Below are 19,750 nucleotides of genomic sequence, written 5' to 3'. Positions count from 1 at the left end.
TTCCGTACGGTGGGTCTACCTGTACCCCGCCGCCTAACAGATTGACCCATTTGCACTTAAACAAAGGGACCTTAAAATCAGGTCCGTAGTCAAGTTCCCATATGTCCACTATGTAACCATAATATGTGTCCTTTCCGCTCTCAGTTGCTGCATCAAAGCGGACACCGCTGTTTTGGTTGGTGCTCTTTTGATCTTGGGCGATCGTGTAAAATGTATTCCCATTTATCTCGTATCCTTTGTAAGTCAATACAGTCAAAGATGGTCCCCTGGACAACAAGTACAACTCATCACAAACAGTGTTGTCACCTCTGAGATGTGTTTCCAACCAACTGCTGAAAGTCCAGTCGTCGCACTGCTCCGGGTGTTTGGAGCGCAGACTGTTCTTGTGTTCATCGACATACGGGGTCACCAAGGTAGAGTTCTGTAGAACTGTGTAGTGTGCTTGAGACCAAGAATATTCGTCCCTGCATATTATTGAGTCTCTTCCAAGAGTGCCTTTTCCAGTCAGTCTCCCCTCATACCGCGATTTAGGGAGACCTATCTTGTTAAGGCCAGGAATGAAGTCAACACAAAACCCGATAACATCCTCTGTTTGATGGCCCATGGAGATGCTTCCTTCTGGTCTAGCGCGGTTACGGACATATTTCTTTAGGACTCCCATGAACCTCTCAAAGGGGAACATATTGTGTAGAAATACGGGCCCCAGGATGACAATCTCGTCGACTAGATGAACTAGGACGTGCGTCATGATATTGAAGAAGGATGGTGGGAACACCAGCTCGAAACTGACAAGACATTGCGCCACATCACTCCTTAGCCTTGGTACGATTTCTGGATCGATCACCTTCTGAGAGATTGCATTGAGGAATGCACATAGCTTCACAATGGCTAATCGGACGTTTTCCGGTAGAAGCCCCCTCAATGCAACTGGAAGCAGTTGCGTCATAATCACGTGGCAGTCATGAGACTTTAGTTCTGAAACTTTTTCTCTGGCATATTTATTATTCCCTTTATATTCGACGAGAAGCCAGTCGTGACCTTCATACTGAGCAGGCATTCAAAGAAGATTTCTTTCTCTTCTTTTGTAAGAGCGTAGCTGGCAGGACCTTTATACTGCTTCGGAGGCATGCCGTCTTTTTCGTGCAAATGTTGCAGGTCCTCTCGTGCCTCAGGTGTATCTTTTGTCTTCCCATACACGCCCAAGAAGCCTAGCAGGTTCACGCAAAGGTTCTTCGTCACGTGCATCACGTCGATTGAGGAGCGGACCTCTAGGTCTTTCCAGTAGGGTAGGTCCCAAAATATAGATTTCTTCTTCCACATGGGTGCGTGTCCCTCAGCGTCATTCGGAACAGCTAGTCCACCGGGACCCTTTCCAAAGATTACGTAGTGTAAATCATTGACCATAGCAAGCACGTGATCACCGGTGCGCATGGCGGGCTTCTTCCGGTGATCTACCTCGCCTTTGAAATGCTTGCCTTTCTTTCGACATTGATGGTTGGTCAGAAGAAATCGACGATGGCCCAGGTACACATTCTTCCTGCATTTGTCCAGGTATATACTTTCAGTGTCATCTAAACAGTGTGTGCATGCGTGGTATCCTTTGTTTGTCTGTCCTGAAAGGTTACTGAGAGCGGGCCAATCGTTGATGGTCACGAACAGCAACTCCTTAAGGTTAAATTCCTCCTGTCTGTGCTCATCCCACGTACGTACACCGTTTCCATTCCACAGCTGTAAAAGTTCTTCAACTAATGGCCTTAGGTACACATCAATTTCGTTGTCGGGTTGCTTAGGGCCTTGGATGAGAACTGGCATCATAATGAACTTCCGCTTCATGCACATCCAAGGAGGAAGGTTATACATACATAGAGTCACGGGCCAGGTGCTGTGATTGCTGCTCTGCTCCCCGAAAGGATTAATGCCATCCGCGCTTAAAGCAAACCATACATTCCTTGGGTCCTTTGCAAACTCATCCCAGTACTTTCTCTCGATTTTTCTCCACTGCGACCCGTCAGCGGGTGCTCTCAACTTCCCATCTTTCTTTCGGTTCTCACTGTGCCATCGCATCAACTTGGCATGCTCTTCGTTTCTGAACAGACGTTTCAACTGTGGTATTATAGGAGCATACCACATCACCTTCGCAGGAACCCTCTTCCTGAGGGGCTCGCCGTCAACATCACCAGGGTAATCTCGTCTGATCTTATACCGCAACGCACCGCATACCGGGCATGCGTTCAGATCCTTGTATGCACCGCGGTAGAGGATGCAGTCATTAGGGCATGCATGTATCTTCTCCACCTCCAATCCTAGAGGGCATACGACCTTCTTTGCTGCGTATGTACTGTCGGGCAATTCGTTATCCTTTGGAAGCTTCTGTCAGCCACAGCATTCTCTGCCTTCCACTGCAGCAATTCCAGTACGGTACCGAGCTTTGTGTTGCCATCTTCGCAATCGGGGTATAACCCTTTTTTGTGATCCTCTAACATGCGATCGAACTTCAGCTTCTCCTTTTGACTAATGCATTGCGTCCTTGCATCGACAATGACCCGGCGGAGATCATCATCATCGGGCACATCGTCTGGTTCCTCTTGATCTTCAGCAGCTTCACCCGTGGCAGCATCATTGGGCACATCGTCTGGTTCCTCTTGATCTTCACCAGCTCCCCCCGTTGCAGCATCACCGTATTCAGGGGGCACATAGTTGTCATCGTACTCTTCTTCTTCGCCGTCTTCCATCATAACCCCTATTTCTCCGTGCCTCGTCCAAACATTATAGTGTGGCATGAAACCCTTGTAAAGCAGGTGGGAGTGAAGGATTTTCCGGTTAGAGTAAGACCTCGTATTCCCACATTCAGTGCATGGACAACACATAAAACCATTCTGCTTGTTTGCCTCAGCCGCATCGAGAAACTCATGCACGCCCTTAATGTACTCGCGGGTGTGTCTGTCACCGTACATCCATTGCCGGTTCATCTGCGTGCATTATATATAATTAAGTGTCCAAATTAATAGAAGTGTACAAATCTCGAGGAAAATGGAGCTTGGAGGTCGAGCTTCGAGAGGAGAAAGCTTAAGTAGTGTGGCTTGGGCATTCCATCGAACACCTCATGTGCATAGGAGGTGAGCTAGAGCACCACAAAGCCCTCTCCCCCTCGGCCAGAAAAAACAGAGCACTGTGCTCTGCTCTTGCGCGAGGGGGTATATATAGGCACCTCATTGGTCCCGGTTGGTGGCATGAACCGGGACTAAAGGGGAGCCTTTGGTCCCGGTTCAAGCCACCAACCGGGACCAATGGTGGTGGGCCAGGAGCGAGGCCCATTGGTCCCGGTTCGTCCCACCAACTGGGACCAAAAGGTCCAGACGAACCGGGACCAATGGCCCACGTGGCCCGGCCGGCCCCCTGGGCTCACGAACCGGGACCAATGCCCACATTGGTCCCGGTTCTACACTGAACCGGGACTAATGGGCTGAGCCGGCCTGGACCATTGCCCTGTTTTCTACTAGTGATATATAAGGAGGGTGGGGCACCCCAAAGAGGACAAGCAAAAAAGAAACAATCTCTAGGGATAGACACCAAGAGCCGGCTTACCGGTGACTCCCTCATGAACATAATGAGATCTAGCCACAAACAGCATGTAGGGCTATTACCGGATGATGTTTTCCGGGGCCCGAAGCTGTCTAAATCCTTATCTTGTGTTGCGTCTCTCGATTCCACTCAACCCCTCTCAAGCTACTACAAAGATGTGTTTGCCTCACGACTAAGTCCTACACTAGGACATCCGCCGTGACAAAATCACCACAGCCGGTCTCTCCTATTCCTGCCAATGCTAAAGTTCAATGCATAATTGACGAGGACGACGGTCCTGGAATGAAGAGACAGTGTGTGCCTTCTTTAGGAATGACATCGCCTATGAGATTCTTCGGATCCCTATCAACAGTCATGGCGAGTATTTTGTTTGATGGTTGTCGGTGCATAAAAGGAGGGGTCCTATTTTGTACCCCTTTACTTGTGCGCGGGCAGTTGGAGCCGCGCCTGCGGCCACACCTAGCGGGGCAGAGGAAGGAAGCAAAGCCACAAGACAACCAGAGCAACGCCAAGCCAGAAACACAAAGAGAAGAAGGGCGAGGTGAGCTCCCCCGGCAAGGCCCTTGCCGGGGCGGCCTCCATAGCCCCGGTAAGAACCTTGCCGGGGCAACTTGCCCAACACCAGCAGAGCCGCGACCCTTGAGCCTAAGGGTTCCAACACCATCAACCACTTTGGAACCGAGGCTCGGGAGGCACCTCCATGGTGGCATGCAAATCTTTGTGGAGACCAGGAGTACGCAAGACTAGATGATGACCAGAAGACGACGATCCTCGGCAAGATCCTTGCCATGGATACCCACGAGACCCCCAGCAAGCCCCTTGCCTGGGGCAACCAGGATGCCGTAGCAAGACCCATGCCGGGGCCCCGGCAAGACTCTCTCAACCCCGCTCTTTCCAAAGCCCCGCGCCAGCCAACCGTAGCAAAAAGGGATTCCTCGTGATCCCGTAGGTGTCGTTTCCCCCGACAATGGTCTTTCACAACATTTGGGGAATATACTGTATGACCGGCCTACAATTTGGCTCGAGACCATTATTTTATTTTTAGAAACCTATATTGGAGGTGTTATGGCCCGTGCAAAATAAAAAATGGCCATGCCATATGTAAATATTGTTCAGCTTATTCCAAAGTGGGATGTAGATGCACCATATTTTGATTGAAGACAAAGGATTATTTGTCGATTTATATGAATTAAGAAATTGATATCATGTCATAAAATTGTGAATCTAAGGTCCGGCTTGGAGCAAAAGGAAATCTTGGAGTTTCGAAGAATTAAAATTCGTATAGGAAATATTTCTACATGCCATTTAGAACAAAGGAATGGTTCTCCAAGATTCCTATGAAATCTATGGAATGAAGCGATTTATAGAAATTTTGGAGGAAATCAAACGTGAGGTTTTGCCTCATGTCCTTTTTCTCCTTATGTTTAGAACTCACGCATTTTTTCTGTGCTGTTTCAAATGGTTGTTTTGGAGTATTCTTGGAGGATATTCAGGTGAATCATGCATTGTTTTTTCGTTCCCACATTCAAACAGGGTCTTATTCCACCCAATCAAAAAATAAAAACAGGGCCTAATTCCATCTTTTACAAACTAACTTAGATTCCTTCGTGCTCCAACTCAAGGATCGAAATACGGGAAGCCTGCCAGGAATCCAGCACTAGCTACCTTTGAGCCTGTGAAAGGGTTGCCCAACATTTCTTTCTATTTTCCAGTATAAAAACAAGCAAAAGGGTCCCTGACGAACCGCAGCAAAAGAGAGGAAGAGCCAGAGCGAAATTTAAGATAGTTCAGAGAGCTGAAGAAAATGAAGGAACACTTGTTCAGACTTCAGAGAGCTGAGAAAGTAAAGATAGTTCAGACTTGAGAGAGCTGACAGGAAAGAGAAGTCCTACGAAGCCCTAGAAGGCTAGCCGCTAGCACGCGATGCCATAATGAAGTCGTCTATTCCTCCACACTGCCGTCGACACGTGTATACGTCCTATCCCGCCTCGATCAAACTTTATCCATCACCCACGTCTGCTCTCTGATGTGCGGACACCTTTACTGGCCCCCATTTCCTCGCTGTGGAGATGGATTCCGGTCCGGATCGGCACTGTTGCGTGTCCAGCGAGGGGCCGACTCGCCACGAACTAACGTCACATCAATCATCAATCACCCCCTCCACCACCACCACCTTCGCCAGAGCTACAGTGAGAGAGAGAGAGACGCAAACGGGTGGACGAGCTAGTAAATCATTGGTACAGTAATTGTGAGAGAGCGAGAGAGACTTAGGCACCGAGCAAGCAAAGCATACGATCAGACATCCCTCTGCTGGCGGCAAAAAAGTTACAAGAGAGAGAGAGAGCGCGAGCGAGCGAGAGAGAGAGAGAAAGAAAGGGAGGAGGAAGAGGAAGAAGAAGGAAGATGGGTCGGGGAAAGGTGGAGATCAGGCGGATCGAGAACAAGACAACCCGGCAGGTGACGTTCACCAAGCGCCGGAACGGGCTGCTCAAGAAGGCCTACGAGCTCTCGCTGCTCTGCGACGCCGAGGTCGCCCTCATCATCTTCTCCGGCGGCGGCCGCCTCTTCGAGTTCTCCAGCTCCTCATGGTACGTAACTAAACCAACCCTCGCTGTTCCAACTTCCAACTGGCATAGATCGTCCACCTCCAGAGTTTCGACGACTCACACGGAAATGAATTAACAAGAACACTAGCAGATGCGGCTAAAAGGAAGTCCATCCGAGTTCGAGGCTTCGAGCTGATTAATCGAATGCCCTCTTTTCTTTCACTTGGTTTGGCGCAGGTTTGATGTTCAAATCGATTAGGTTTAGGTTAATTAGATCCGCGTTTTCACTCTCGTGTGTGTGTGTGTGTGTGTGTGTGTGTGTTTGACCCTATCCGTTCATTTTCTTTTTCCTTCTCTTTTGGCCTCACGTGATCTATGGGTTCGTCAAGATCTGGTCAAACAAACCTCTGATTTTCTTGCCTTCAGCTCAGTTAACCAAGGACATGAGAAAACATCCTTATTTTGCGCGACGAGCGAGTGTCCTTCCTTTTTTTGTGTGTGGAGTATCGCAGCTGCGGAAAGGTCAACTTAACCAGATACTGTTAAGCGTCGGATCTGTTGACCACATCGATCCAGCTGGGGTAGATTTCTGGAGTTCGCGACGGACAGCTATTCAATACATGTACACCGTATCATAATCACTCACATTACTTACTATAATCGGCAAGAACAAGAAAGCGGTCCATGAAGTTGTTGCTTATTCGTTCCATATTTAGAGGATATTTCGCTGGCCCATGCTCTACTCATAAGATCTCTATCTCCTCCCGTATATGCTCACCAGATCCACATATTTCTCACCCAAAATGGCAAATCCAGTACACATTCACAACGCCGGCTGGGCTCATCTCATCAACAAAATTAAAGAAGAAGCGAGATGTGGGCTTTGGCTGGAACTATAAGCTAATAAGCACCTTAGGAACCTTTTATGCCACAAGTAATTCGATTTTGTTTTCTGTCCTTTTGGGGGTTGACTGATGCCGGAACCTTTGTTTCTCGTACCTAAAACTCTCCTTGCTTGATTAATGAGAAGGCAAACATCTTGCCTTTGCTTCAGAAAAGATACACTAGAGTTTGGCTTACTCTAGGATGTGGTGAGAAGCTGAGATCTGTAATCCATTTACTGTTCCATTAGTTACTGTTCCACTTGGTTTCTCTAACGGAAATCGGAGGGGAAACCCTCTTTTGCTCAAAAAAAAAAGTTACTGTTCCACTGAGGGCAGCAGCAGCTGGATCCCCGGAAGTTCATGTACTATCTTCACTGAGCCAAGCCCTGTGTAGAACTACCCGTTGTTCCGCGCACTAACAGCCGAACCGTCAAGGATATCAATTGCACGTCATGTCGTCAAAGCAACCCAGCTTAGCTTGCATGCAATATACCGATTGAAGTAGATATATATATGAGTAGTGTTGACTCCACCACGTTCTAAACTGGGTGAACTGATGCATGCACAGTACTACATTAAATAATATACATGCATGCGAGATAATGTATACACGGTTAACTTTTGCTATCTCACGAGGATCTTATTACTAGGAGCAATTATGCTGTTCTACCAGATGGCGTGCGTACACTTGTGAAAAGAACATTACGTACTAGCTGGACATAAACATATATATGTATAACCTTGCTGCAGAATGTGTTAGATAGAGTCCTAAATCCCCCTGCACTAACTGGTTGAAATAGATTCAAAATCAGGATTTCTGGCTACAATTTCAAATCTAGTTCAACTTGCCACCAGCTCGATCCCCAGAAGTTCATCTAAACAATCCACGGTGGAACTTACTCGGTCTGAGACAACTTTTGTGACCCTTTCTTTCAGTGTGGTGACAATTTAGAGCTTTTCACACAAGACTAATCCCAGTTCAGTTCGTATTTATGGGTCTTCATTAAGTTCTATTTCATCTTTGTTTTCTTCTTCTTCAGCTTAAAGATCATTTTCTACTCTGATGACATGCTTTCTCTACTTCATAGAACAAATTATTTCTAAGGTGACATACTATAATATCATGTATTCAGTCTAAATGTTATAAGAAGTATTGACAGATAGTAGTTTTTTGGATAATGGAAGATTAGCTCTCCTTGGTTTGCACCCTTACACACAGTCATGACAAAGCATGTTGCTAAACCGGCACCCATGTGCTCCTTATTATTGACACTGCAGAGACGCGGCCCTCGCCAAGAAACACTGTAGAGACGCGGCCCTCGCGCGTCGTCCCCCGGGCGACTCGGGGGCAATCAGATCTTTCGCCGCGCTGCCTCCCCTCATCCCCCTTCCCTCCCTTGCCGCCACTGTTGCCGGCAAAGCCCGCGCGGGCGCCGGGGAAGGTGGCAGCGGGGATCTCGGTGCCCGGATCAATCCCGTCGGCCAGCGGGCCAGAGTATCGCATTGGTGGCCTGCGGATCCTTGGGCGGCGGCCCTATCGGCTAGGCGGGGCGTTGTCCGACGGCTCGCGACGTCTGCAGGCGACGCTAGCCAGCATGCTCGGCCGCGTGGGTGGCGCGTCGCTGATGGAGTCCGGTCGTGGCGATGTGCTTCGTTGCGTCAGATATGGAGGTTCCCCTTTCTCCTGTTGCCTCTCTTGTCGTCCCGGTGGTTTGCGGCTGCAGGCTCCGGTGATGGTGAGCCCTGGTGGTGTACTTTGGGTCCGGGGGGAACCTTGGCCGGTCTGGCCGGCCGGCGGTGGCGACGCCCATGGGCGCCGCTTTCCTTCATGAAGGCGCAACTGAGGGCCCAATCTACCCACCCCGATGCCCGACCGGGTGAAAACCTTAAGTGCTCTTCGGATTTGGCGGTAGTGGCACTGTTCGCGTCATCATGACCTTCCTGGAGGCGTCGTCAGGGGCACTGGGGCTCGGTTGGGAGTGCAGATGAACTGCAGGTGGAGGGGATGGGACCAGTGGCAGCAGGTGGTGTTCGCGAAGGAGGAGCGGCATTACATCTGACATGTTGACAACGGCGGGTCTCAGCGGCATGGAGCAGCAGGGTCTCGCTGTTGGGAGTGTGTTGATGGAAGAGCGCATGATGGTGGTGTTGTTTGGCATCGTGGTGACGTCCACAGCAGCTAGACCGGGCAAGGTTGATGCAGTATAGCTCTGAAGATGGAGTGGTTGCAGTTGGCGGTGGCGGCCTTTGAGGGTCCGCCAGACCCGGGTGTGCCTCATACCCGGCAAGTGGCTTGGTTGGGGCCTCGGGTCTCAGATGTTAGGCTTGGCCGTGAGGTCTGTTTGGTATTAGGACCGGACTATCATCATTCCTTCATCAACTAGATAGGAGTAGCAATAGATGTTGTCTAGACGGTGGCTTCAGACTTACTGCTGTATTTTTTTGTAAGGTCTTTTGTGAATAATTAATAAAGTGGCTGCATGCATCGCCCATATGCAGAGGCCGGGGGTCTTCCTCCTATTCAAACAAAATACTGGCACCCATGTTGGGGCATAAATCCTGTGATAACTTGTTGATGTCCTCCATAATGACCTTTTGCCGGTTCGCTGCAACATTGAACATAACCTCATCTAGTTGATAGATAAGTAAATAGCCTGCAAAGGATTGAAAACAATCATTTATTCAAACAAATCATCATTATGGCAAAGCCAAATTGACCAACACAAAGCACTCAGACCAACCCCAAAAAAGTGATCTTAGAGCCCAAAAAAATCTTATGATGCTAGTTCCAAACCCATGAGGAATACAGTTAGGGGGTTGGGGTGTTAAATTAAACGCCAACAAAATGAGCAATCAAATCAGATGACCAAAAGGACAAGCAAGGAAAATTTGCGCGGTGTAGCTAGTAAGAAGAGCCTTGTACATTGAGTTGACCAAAAAGATGAACCTCCTGGAGCCTTGTATAGTCTAGCCTGATAAATAAGACATCTAAAGACATAGTTGGCCTCATTGAGTTGAGCATTTACAAATCGTGTATAGACCCCACTCCCTTAATATTTGACAACAATAGGAGACTAAAACTCGACATTAGCTTGGGCATGGCCCATCACCTCTCGAACAGTAATACGCTTATGTCAAGCAACTTTAAAAATATGCGAGAATTCAAATTCTAATACTCTATGGGTAAGGAAAGAAAAATCATCTTTTAATCTTGACCTCCAAGAGGCAATGGTGGACACAATGCCTCTGAAATACTTATTCGAGGCAAACAAAAATATGTCCTTAAACATGGGCTTGCTCCAAACCTGCTCTGCTTGGGTGATCATATGGAACCTTGAGGTAGAGGGACCCGTCAAATATCTAGGCTAGCCCAGGAAGATTTGCTAAATTGGTTATCAAAGATCATGTGCTCAATCGTTTCTTCAGTGTGCAAATCCATATAACAGACAGTCCATGTCATGGCCAATACTGTATTGTCTTCGATTAAGCATGTTAAGGGTATTTAACCTATCATAGAGCAAGAGCAAACCAAATACCTTAAACTTTAGTACACACTTAATTAGATTTCCAGATCCATCTATATGCCTAGTGGGCTTAAACAACTTTGAAGTAAAAGGCATAGTAGTGCCTACATAAACTCTCTTGAGCCCCAAACATAGTGCCATATATCATGCATGGCTTCCACAAGAACAACGTGGGTCATCAAGGGTTGAAGGTCATGAACCTCCGCATGGGCATATATGTATCGAAAATTGTAAGTGAAATATCTCCCCAACAGCCATAATCCCCAAGAAATCCTTGACATAGATATCCTCCGAGGAAGCAAAAGAGTAGGCCGTTGGGTGGGACATAGAGAGCATGTCGTTTAGCCATAGGTTCTTCCAAAAGAGCGCGGAAGTACCACAACAACAATCCGAGAGACGCCTTAGAAGATGGGGCTAAGATTCATAATATCTCGCCGCCAAAAGGACTCACAAGGGTCAACAACATGTGGGATTTCCACGACATGATAGGTTGACCAGATAAGGTTTGGGAGGTACATCCGGTTATAAATTTTCTGAACATATTTCATGAGGAGGGCATCACTTCCAACCTAAAGATTAATAACACCATGGACACAATGGATTTTAGAGCGATAGGCCATATCCCGCTGCCAATGAATTGCAATTGCCTCCTTGCACGGTTTTCTTACATAGACTTCTCCTTCTGATTTTGACTAGGGGCTCTAGAATTTTTGGAGGAAGCTCAAGAGCGCATAGAGAAAAGATTGGTAGGGAAGTAATGACATGCTTGGATGGGACAATTTTCCACCGTAGGAGATCATAGACAATGTTGCTAAAAGTTTTTTCTCCACACGACCAACTAAGGGCATAAAATCTTGAATTGTGGGGCAAGTGGTTAGGCAAGGAAGGACAAGGTATGTGAAAGGTGCCAGACTACAATACAAACAAAGATCTTAGATACAGAGAGAGACACCAAGGCAACCTTAGTGTTGATTGGAATGATTGATGACTTATGGAAGTTGATACTAAGCCCAATTGAAATAGCATAGTAAGTCAAAATGTGTTAAACCAAACAACTTGAAGAGGGCCATGCCCCGAGGACCAAAATCATATCATCAATAAAATGAATCATAGGTTAATCTATTTAATCCGAGCAACTTCTAGGGTCGCCAACTCTGAACAGCACCATCGCTTCACAATCGTCAAAGTGGAGAGCCCAGTCCCCTCTTGCCTAGGCTTGAGGGAACTGTATGGCCAGACAATCTGGACCACACAAGCATGAGAGCGCACCGACCTGAGGAAGAATCCAACCCATCCTAGAGCTATGCCGCTACTGAAGATAAACTGAGCCCCATCAGGAACCAACCGAGCTTGTCGCTGCACAACCTACAACCCACTGCCCAGGACGGAGCCTCCAAGGAGAGAACAACGTTTAGCACCGTTGTGTCCCAATCACAGGGATTTGGTGTTTTCACCTGGGGCATAGAGGAAGGAGAGAGCATGGGAAGTTGTACTTGAATGTCGTGGCCAAGGGGTAGAATGGCACCTAAAATGCCATCAACATTGTGTTCGCCATCGTCGGCCAAGGGTTTTCGTCAGACAAAGGCTCCTGGCCTAGCACCCACCAGGCTAGCCGCCAAGTCCCCCGAGAGTGGACCGCCCTGGCAGCCGCGAGGGGATCCTGTCGGCTGCCTCCGGCGGTGATGAGGGGGAAGCGGGGAAGGAGGAAGCGACACTACAACACCTAGGTCGCCCCTGAGTCGCCCTCGGGAGGATGAAGCAAGGGAGTGGGAATATGTTCTCCGCAAGAGATTAGTTTTGATCCAGCCCATAAAAAAACTATTGACAAGGAGTAATGATTCTTGGACCCCTGATTAAATGTTGTGAAATGCTCATAAGCTACGTACACGTTAAAATATGTGAACAAGAAAAATGAATTAATCTTTGCAAAAGTGCGAGGTTGAAACTTTTAAATGCTTACTTGCACCAGCTCCAGCTACACTACTGTACCTTTGCTATTGACCAAAAATCGTGTATGACATTGTATTTGGAGGAATGTTGTTAATACATCTAGTCTTAGGGATGGTTGTGTGCATCACAATGATGCAGAGGCTGCAGGTTTTAATCTCCTTTATGGAAAAAAGAATCTAGTCTTAGGTAGTTTAGAAAAAACCTGACATTTGGGACCACTTGCTTTGACTAGTTGCACAGATCATAATTTACTCCCTTTCACCATAATTGCCCCGCACACAAACCAGAGACACTACTACAAAATAAACAATCTTAGTTATTTTACAAATCCCGTTGTTGGTGTGTATATGTGTAATGTGCAACGAGTTAGTGATTCCAGGGGCCTTCGTGAACTGATTATGAGCTGGCTGGGATAGAGTCTCTCAGATGACCAGGAATAAGATCCATCTAGAATAGCTCGTATCTCGGTCGATTCTTGCCACCTGTGAAAGGACTAAGCGTAGTTAGTTTTCCCACATGCAAAACTTCAAGGGATAGCTCTATGACAATTGGATCTGCGGATCATCTGGTGATTCTTTTTCTTCTTACCAGTAAATGTGTACATGCAAATATATGCCACTATTCATGGCAAAAATAACATTCACGTTAATATTGTGAAGCAAATTATCTGTACATTGATATTCGGTAGGACATCAGTTACGCCTTAATTACATGGTTAGCAGACATTGGTATTTGGTATTATACTAACTTCATGTTAAACATGTTGAGCGGTCATCATTCGAGCAATCTAGATCACTGGATTGACATGAATTGTTGGTCCAGATTAACTGGATCTGCCCTTCTCGGTCTGTTTATGCTTCATCCTTATTTGGGGGCGGAAAAGCCTAGTCATATATTAAATATCACAAGTCCTTACAAAAATATTACATAAAAATAGAATTACATCCAAATTCTTAGGGGTGCCAAAACCTTCGTCCTTCCGAATCCACCAACGGCACAACATGAGCAAAGCTCGATGCCTTCTGGGCCTCCGCCTCTGCGGAGCTAACTTATTTAAACCTAGGAGCTTTTATAAGCAACTGGGGAGTCGTCGATGTAGACCAGAAGATATCGACGGCCACAATATGTGTAGCAAATAGCCGCCCCTGAGAACAAGACGCCGAAAAGAGCTTGCAGATACTCCAAGACCACAAACGTTTACCGAAACCAAAGGGATCCACCGGAGACCAAAGCCGGCTGGTGGATACCAAAGCCTACCGGATCCAAGAATATTTGTGGAAGACACAGCTCCACACGCCCTCCATTGGAGCCAAGTGAAGGGGAATGTGCTATGCAACAACATATGGTGACTAGCAGGCATTATATGATACTAGGATCACATCTCAGTCAGTAAGTGTTGCGCACATACTAATATTCTCTTTTTTTACATTTTCCAACGCTTCTGGATATTATAAATGTATTCACTTTTCTATATTTTTCGCATGTCAAGCAATATAAATTGATTCCTTTGCTTTCATATGTCAACAGCATGTACAAAATACTTGAGAGATACCGCACCTGCAACTACAACTCACCAGAAGCAACCCCTCCAGCAGAAAATGAAGTAAGCATCTCAAAATCTTAATACCTTCCTGAATATAAAGAGGTTAGGGCATCTCTAGTAGACCTCCTAAACTAAAACTAGCAAACGTACTCCCTATCCCACTTTACCAACTACTTAAGGAAATCACTATTCTGCAACAGATCCCCTATCCTATTATTTTTTGCTTTCCAAAATTTTCAAACTTACCAAACATAAAAATAAATAAAAACTTGAATAATGAAGTGCACACAATCTAAATGCATAATTTTTTTAATCTTCTCAAACATAAACCATCCAAATTCAAACAAAACATACGGTCCAACTAAACTAAGAATTCAAATAAACATGATTAAAGCACAAGAATCAAGTGCTATGAAGGCGCCAATGATGCTCAATAAGATCTTCGTGAAGTCGGTTATGAGCTCAATGGTTCTCGATCTGTTGGTGTGCATGGATGAAGGCTTGGATCCTATTTGGGTTATGCTCTGGCTGCAATGGGTGGGCATTGAACAGTTGCCAAAAGTCCTCCGGGTCTTCTCTCTCATCCTCGATGATAGTGTGGTGCAAGATAATACATGATGCCATTATCTTCCATAGGGTCTCGGGCTTCCAATGCTCAGCAGGGTCACAAACAATCCCAAATCATTGTTGAAGCACACTAAATGCTCTCTCAGCATCCTTTCCAGCAGATTCTTGACAAGTTGCAAAGTGAGATCTCTTTGTTACCTTTTGGTTTGTGGATAGTATACACAATTGTGGCCCATGGAGGATGGATGTGATCGGCAAGGTAGTAACCCATGCTGTACACATTGTGATCGACAACATAGTGCAAGTTGGACTGCCACCATCAACAAGCCTTTCAAAAAGAGAAGATCAATGGAGGACATTGCGATCATTGGTGAGAGCCAAGCATACCAATGTATGGATGCCAAATCCAAAGATCGTGTGATGCAGCTGCCTCAAGAATGATGGTTGGATCGAGGCAATGCCCTCGATATTGACCTTGCCATGCAACATGACAATTCTTTCGAGTCCAATGCATGCAATCAATGGATCCAAGCATACCTGGGCAACCACTCTCTTCATTTTCTACCATAAGCCTTTGAGTATATTCTTCATTATCTAGGAACCCTCAAGGCCTCTGGTCCATAGATCTCAACAACAGATGTACAGAATCGTCTCACACACTCGAGGATAGATCTTCACCAAGCGAACATAGACATGGATGGCATCGTCGGGCATCCATAAGCAAGAACTTGCATGATTGCTATTATCTTCAACAGTGGACTTGCACTTTCTACCCTGTTGCATTCCTTCTCAATACAAACCAAGGATCATGTCTCTCCACAGCCTTCTCAATGGTGTTGAAGTGAGTCGATGCATCCTAAATAGGCGCCGAAAATAGTATAGGGGTTAAACTGCATTCGACGCAAAGTAATCCCTAACATGACCATCATGACCCATGACTTGGTCTTAAAGAAACAGCCCTCGACCTAACTGAGAACCAAGGACTGTTTGAGTTTGCAAGTGTCAGTTAGGTCATGATAGCAGAGGAGACCATCTAAAATGGAGAAATGTAACGGTCTATTTGAGACGTTTTTTTATGCAATATGTAAACAAATGCGTAGGGGAAATTTGACAAATACCATATGTGCAGCGGCGGTCCTAGCGACAGCGCCGACGACGGACCCTTGACTTGCGCATCAAGGCAGCGGAGGAGACCGACACTGCGTAGCTGGGCAGGCACGTGGTTGTTCAGCGAGGAGGTAGCAAACGACGCCAGGAATGAAGGTTGCGTCGGCAACCTGATCGGACGGCTTCTTTTTTAGATCCGGCAGCACCTGCCGGCGCTGGCTTGGGGTCGACCTTCCTACCACATCGCCGTGGTCGGCCGGTCCGATTCCGGAAGAAATCCGACTTTCGCGGTGCCCTTGCGGAGCTGCAGCGATGGCGAGCTCAACAGCGACGGAAATGACTATTTTGGCGGCCTGCACTCACAGGAAGCTGCGGGAAAAGTCAGCAGGGCTGCAGGATGGCGCCGGTCGATTCCGCCAGCAGGGAGTCAACGGCAATGACTGTGGCGGCGGCGGCGAGGGTCGGGTAGGCGCAGCGAGGTGGGTACACGGCCGAGCAAATATAGTCAGTAATCGCTAGTGCCCACTATTCGGTCAGAATAGCTGTGTGTCAAGATGGCAACGGGCCCCGAAACCCGCGTCCCCGCGGGTTTTTACCCTATTAGGAAACGGGGATGGGCGTCTTTTCATCCCCGCGGGGCTGTTGTTGGGTACATTATACAACCCGACACATTTCGTGGGTTTGCACCCGTTTTGGTAGTCCCCGAACCCGAAACCCGGCAAACCCGGTAAAATACATTTTTTACCAACTAGTGCTCCTGCGCGGCCCAACCCAAAACTACCGAGCCCCCCACCCCCTAGTGTCGAAGGCCAAACAGCCAGTATCGCCCGCTCCTTTCCCCCTCACTCGAGCCCTCATCTCTCTCTCCCACATAATACCTAACCATAAACCTAGGACCCCAGGCGCCGCCTGGCTCGATCCCATCTCGCAAGATCCGCCGACCACGATCTGCGCTGGCGAGCCTCCTCCCTCCACGTCTTCTCCCCTGCCGCCGGTCTGATCTGGAGAAAGGGCGTCGCCACCGGTGACGAACTCAATGGTGGCCTCTTCACGTCCCAAGTCGGGTTGTTTTTTGTTGAAATTTGCTCTAGTTATGCTGCTGAAATGTGCTTATTTTGCTGTTGAAATGTTATTCTTTGTCGCCACTATGTTTGTTTAAATATTTTGATTTTCTCGTGGGTTCCCCGCGGGTTCCCCGAAACCCGATGGGTTTAGGGGACGGGCGGAAAACTAGCCCCGCGCACGGTGATGGGGACGGGGACGGGTTTACGATTTTCTCGTGGGGATGGGTTTGGGAAGGCAAAACCCGATGGGTTTCGTCCCCGTTGCCATTTGGAGCTGTGTGTGTGAATAACCATTACATTCAGGTGATTGTTTTTTTTAGCCGCACACCGTAGAACTGAACAATTGTTCTACGGTTAATTTTCATTACTATAAACAGTATGTTACAAAGGGGTAAGGAAGAAAACAGAGAAAAGCTAAGCAAAATGCCCTACGGGTAAACATAGTCACAGCTTAACCAACTCCAGTTTTTGGAAACATATTCAGGTGATTGTCCAAGGCTAGGTCCAGGCTAAACATTGCACCCTCTTGCAGTCTGTTGTTGTTTTCAATCTTTCCCAGCTTCCATTTGGTGGGGCAACATTTTGTTTGAACTGTCTTGTTTGTTTGGCCAACATGGTCTGTTGTCATGTAAGTTTAGCTTCTCGTTTCCACGGCAAGTATTGTGTCACTTGAACTGACATGTACCATGCTTCCTTTTTTGTTTTTGAAACTAGATAAATTACCAAGAATATCTGAAGTTGAAGACCAGACTTGAATATCTTCAAAGTTCACAAAGGTAGTTTCTAGAGATTGGGTTGAAAAGTTACTTGCTGTATATACATTGCAATGTTTCTCCACCTTATCAGTCCTCGTTCTCGTGTCGTAGAAATATTCTCGGTGAGGATCTGGGCCCACTTACCATGAGGGAGCTTGAGCAAATTGAGAACCAAATAGACATATCTCTCAAGCATATCAGGACAAGAAAGGTAGAGAATTTGAAATTTCCATGTATATTACATAGGCTCAGGTTCAACAACTTCAGATATTTTTCTACTTCCTCTGTCCCATAATATAAGAGCGTTGGCCGCTGCACCATGGGCACGCTCTGGCTCAAGGTCCCTCTATAACAAACCATCATCTTTTTATTAATTTTTTCTTATACCGTTTTCGGATTTTCTTTTGAAATGCTACCTCATTTTATGCTAGATTCTGGTTTTTTTTCTATGCTCAAAGTTCTCCCGTGGTTGTTTCTCATTTAAAACATTTTTAAAAACGCTCTTATATTATGGGACGGAGGGAGTATTATACAGATATTGCATCAGTTGAAGATGATGCATGTATTAGTTTCGAATTGTCTTAGTGAAAACCTGTTAACTTCAGAGCATCTAAATGATGTTGTATCCATTATTGTTAGTATGCAGCTGAACTCTTAAGGCATTTTTTATAGCGTTAGCTGAAACATCACAGTTCTGTCGCTGGTTTTGCCTTGCTTTATGACAAAGCATACATTTTTTGCAGAATAAAGTATTACTTGATGAGTTATATGACCTGAAAAGTAAGGTAACGATGAATCATGAACTTCAGATAATCCTGACCCTATATTGCATGCTCCTTCTGTTAATATATAATGGCAAAATGATGTTCTACAGGAGCAAGAATTGCTGGATCAAAACAAAGACCTGAGGAAGAAGGTACTATCATCACTGAGCTTAGAACTTACGCTTTCTGTCTTGATATCAAATTTTGAACCTTCACTTTGTTGCCAACACAAATTGCATACCTTTGCTGGACGAAGTTTGTAAACTACACGGCATACAAACTATATTCATTCTGATAAAAAAACGAGTTCAGTGTGGGCAATAAAATTTCTCATGACTGTTTTCTTGGGAGTGCCAGTTGCATGACATCAGCTGTGCCGAGAATGCGCTCCATATGTCATGGCAAGATGGAGGGCACGGTAGCTCCAGTGGGCATGCCATCAAGACTACTTATCCGGGACTGCTGCAACGCCCGGAACATGATTCCTCCATGCAAATTGGGTATATCTTTCTACATGGCCATCGGTTTAACCCACCGAATCTCTGCTAAGCATAAACTATTTTTCTTCCGATTTGTAATTGTTCAGAACCTGAGTGTTCGATCCGTCCAAAATTGAAGTGATTTCTTTTGCTGTGTGAAGGTACCATCAGCTGAACAACGAAGACATGGCTCCACAGCGCCTTGATGGACACCTTGGATCGTTTGCAGGTTGGATATGATTAAGTTCAGACGATGAGACAGGCATGATTCAACACGTATTGTACGCCCAATCTGGAGTCCAGGAACTCTGGATATTATTGTTGTAGTGCACACTGGTTTATATACTGAGACTGCCGCTCATTGCACTTCCCTGAAGAATAAAAACAGGCGATTCATTCGAGTCGAGTACGTAACTCTTGTAATGGTCTATTGATCCACAGACATGGGACGTCACCTGGTCTGGCGTTGCCTCCCGTGTATGTAGCTAGTGTGCTTGGACTTGAGTGTCACTTGTTATACTGTGTGCTGGACTTGTGGTGATTAATAGGTAGCATTTTTTTCTAAAAAAGGAGGTTAAACCCCCGGCCTCTGCATCAATCGATGCATGCAGCCATCTTTATTAATTATTTCACAAAGGTCTAACAAGAACATACATCAATTCATCCGAAACCATCACTCACATCTACAAACTCAATAATATGGAGTGCTCTCATTCCCTATATCTAAAACCGGTGTCGTCGTTGATCCATCCACGTAACGTATCGGGACCAACAACCGATGCAGCCTACCTAAAGTGCACACCACATGCATATGTTTTGAAAGCCGCCATCATCATCGGACCACTGACCCATCTTCAGGAGAGATATCTGTATCATCCTTGCCATTCCAGACATCCGTCGACACCACCACGGTGCCCAACGGCGCCACCGCCCTGCGCTCGTCCGTCCAGACGCGAAGACTCTGGAAGATCCGTCATGCATAGCA

At 46.6% G+C, this 19,750-nt stretch overlaps 1 protein-coding gene across 1 annotated transcript; it reads left to right on the top strand.

The window, feature by feature from the left end:
- Positions 1-5,729: 5,729 nt before the first annotated feature.
- LOC125552723 (MADS-box transcription factor 1-like) lies at positions 5,730-19,327 on the top strand. Its single transcript, XM_048716398.2, has 8 exons — positions 5,730-6,170; positions 14,014-14,089; positions 17,482-17,543; positions 17,634-17,733; positions 18,266-18,307; positions 18,397-18,438; positions 18,644-18,786; positions 18,927-19,327. The coding sequence occupies exons 1-8, from the start codon at positions 5,986-5,988 to the stop codon at positions 19,003-19,005; spliced, it is 729 nt and encodes a 242-aa protein (XP_048572355.1). The 5' UTR covers positions 5,730-5,985; the 3' UTR covers positions 19,006-19,327.
- Positions 19,328-19,750: the final 423 nt, after the last annotated feature.

This window comes from Triticum urartu, chromosome 4A (assembly GCF_056163025.1).
Source record: "Triticum urartu cultivar PI428250 chromosome 4A, HENAU_Tu73, whole genome shotgun sequence".
Lineage (NCBI taxonomy): Eukaryota > Viridiplantae > Streptophyta > Magnoliopsida > Poales > Poaceae > Triticum > Triticum urartu.
The sequence above is the reverse complement of the archived record's forward strand: the minus strand, read 5'-3'. Positions and strand labels throughout refer to the sequence as shown.

What these genes read in the sequence shown, in the direction of transcription:
- LOC125552723 (XM_048716398.2), top strand. Translation starts at nt 5,986, where the DNA reads ATGGGTCGGGGAAAGGTGGAGATCAGGCGGATCGAGAACAAGACAACC. An exon ending in TATCTTCAAAGTTCACAAAG is followed by an intron (nt 17,544 to 17,633) that starts GTAGTTTCTAGA and finishes CTCGTGTCGTAG; the next exon opens with AAATATTCTCGGTGAGGATC. An exon ending in AGCATATCAGGACAAGAAAG is followed by an intron (nt 17,734 to 18,265) that starts GTAGAGAATTTG and finishes CATTTTTTGCAG; the next exon opens with AATAAAGTATTACTTGATGA.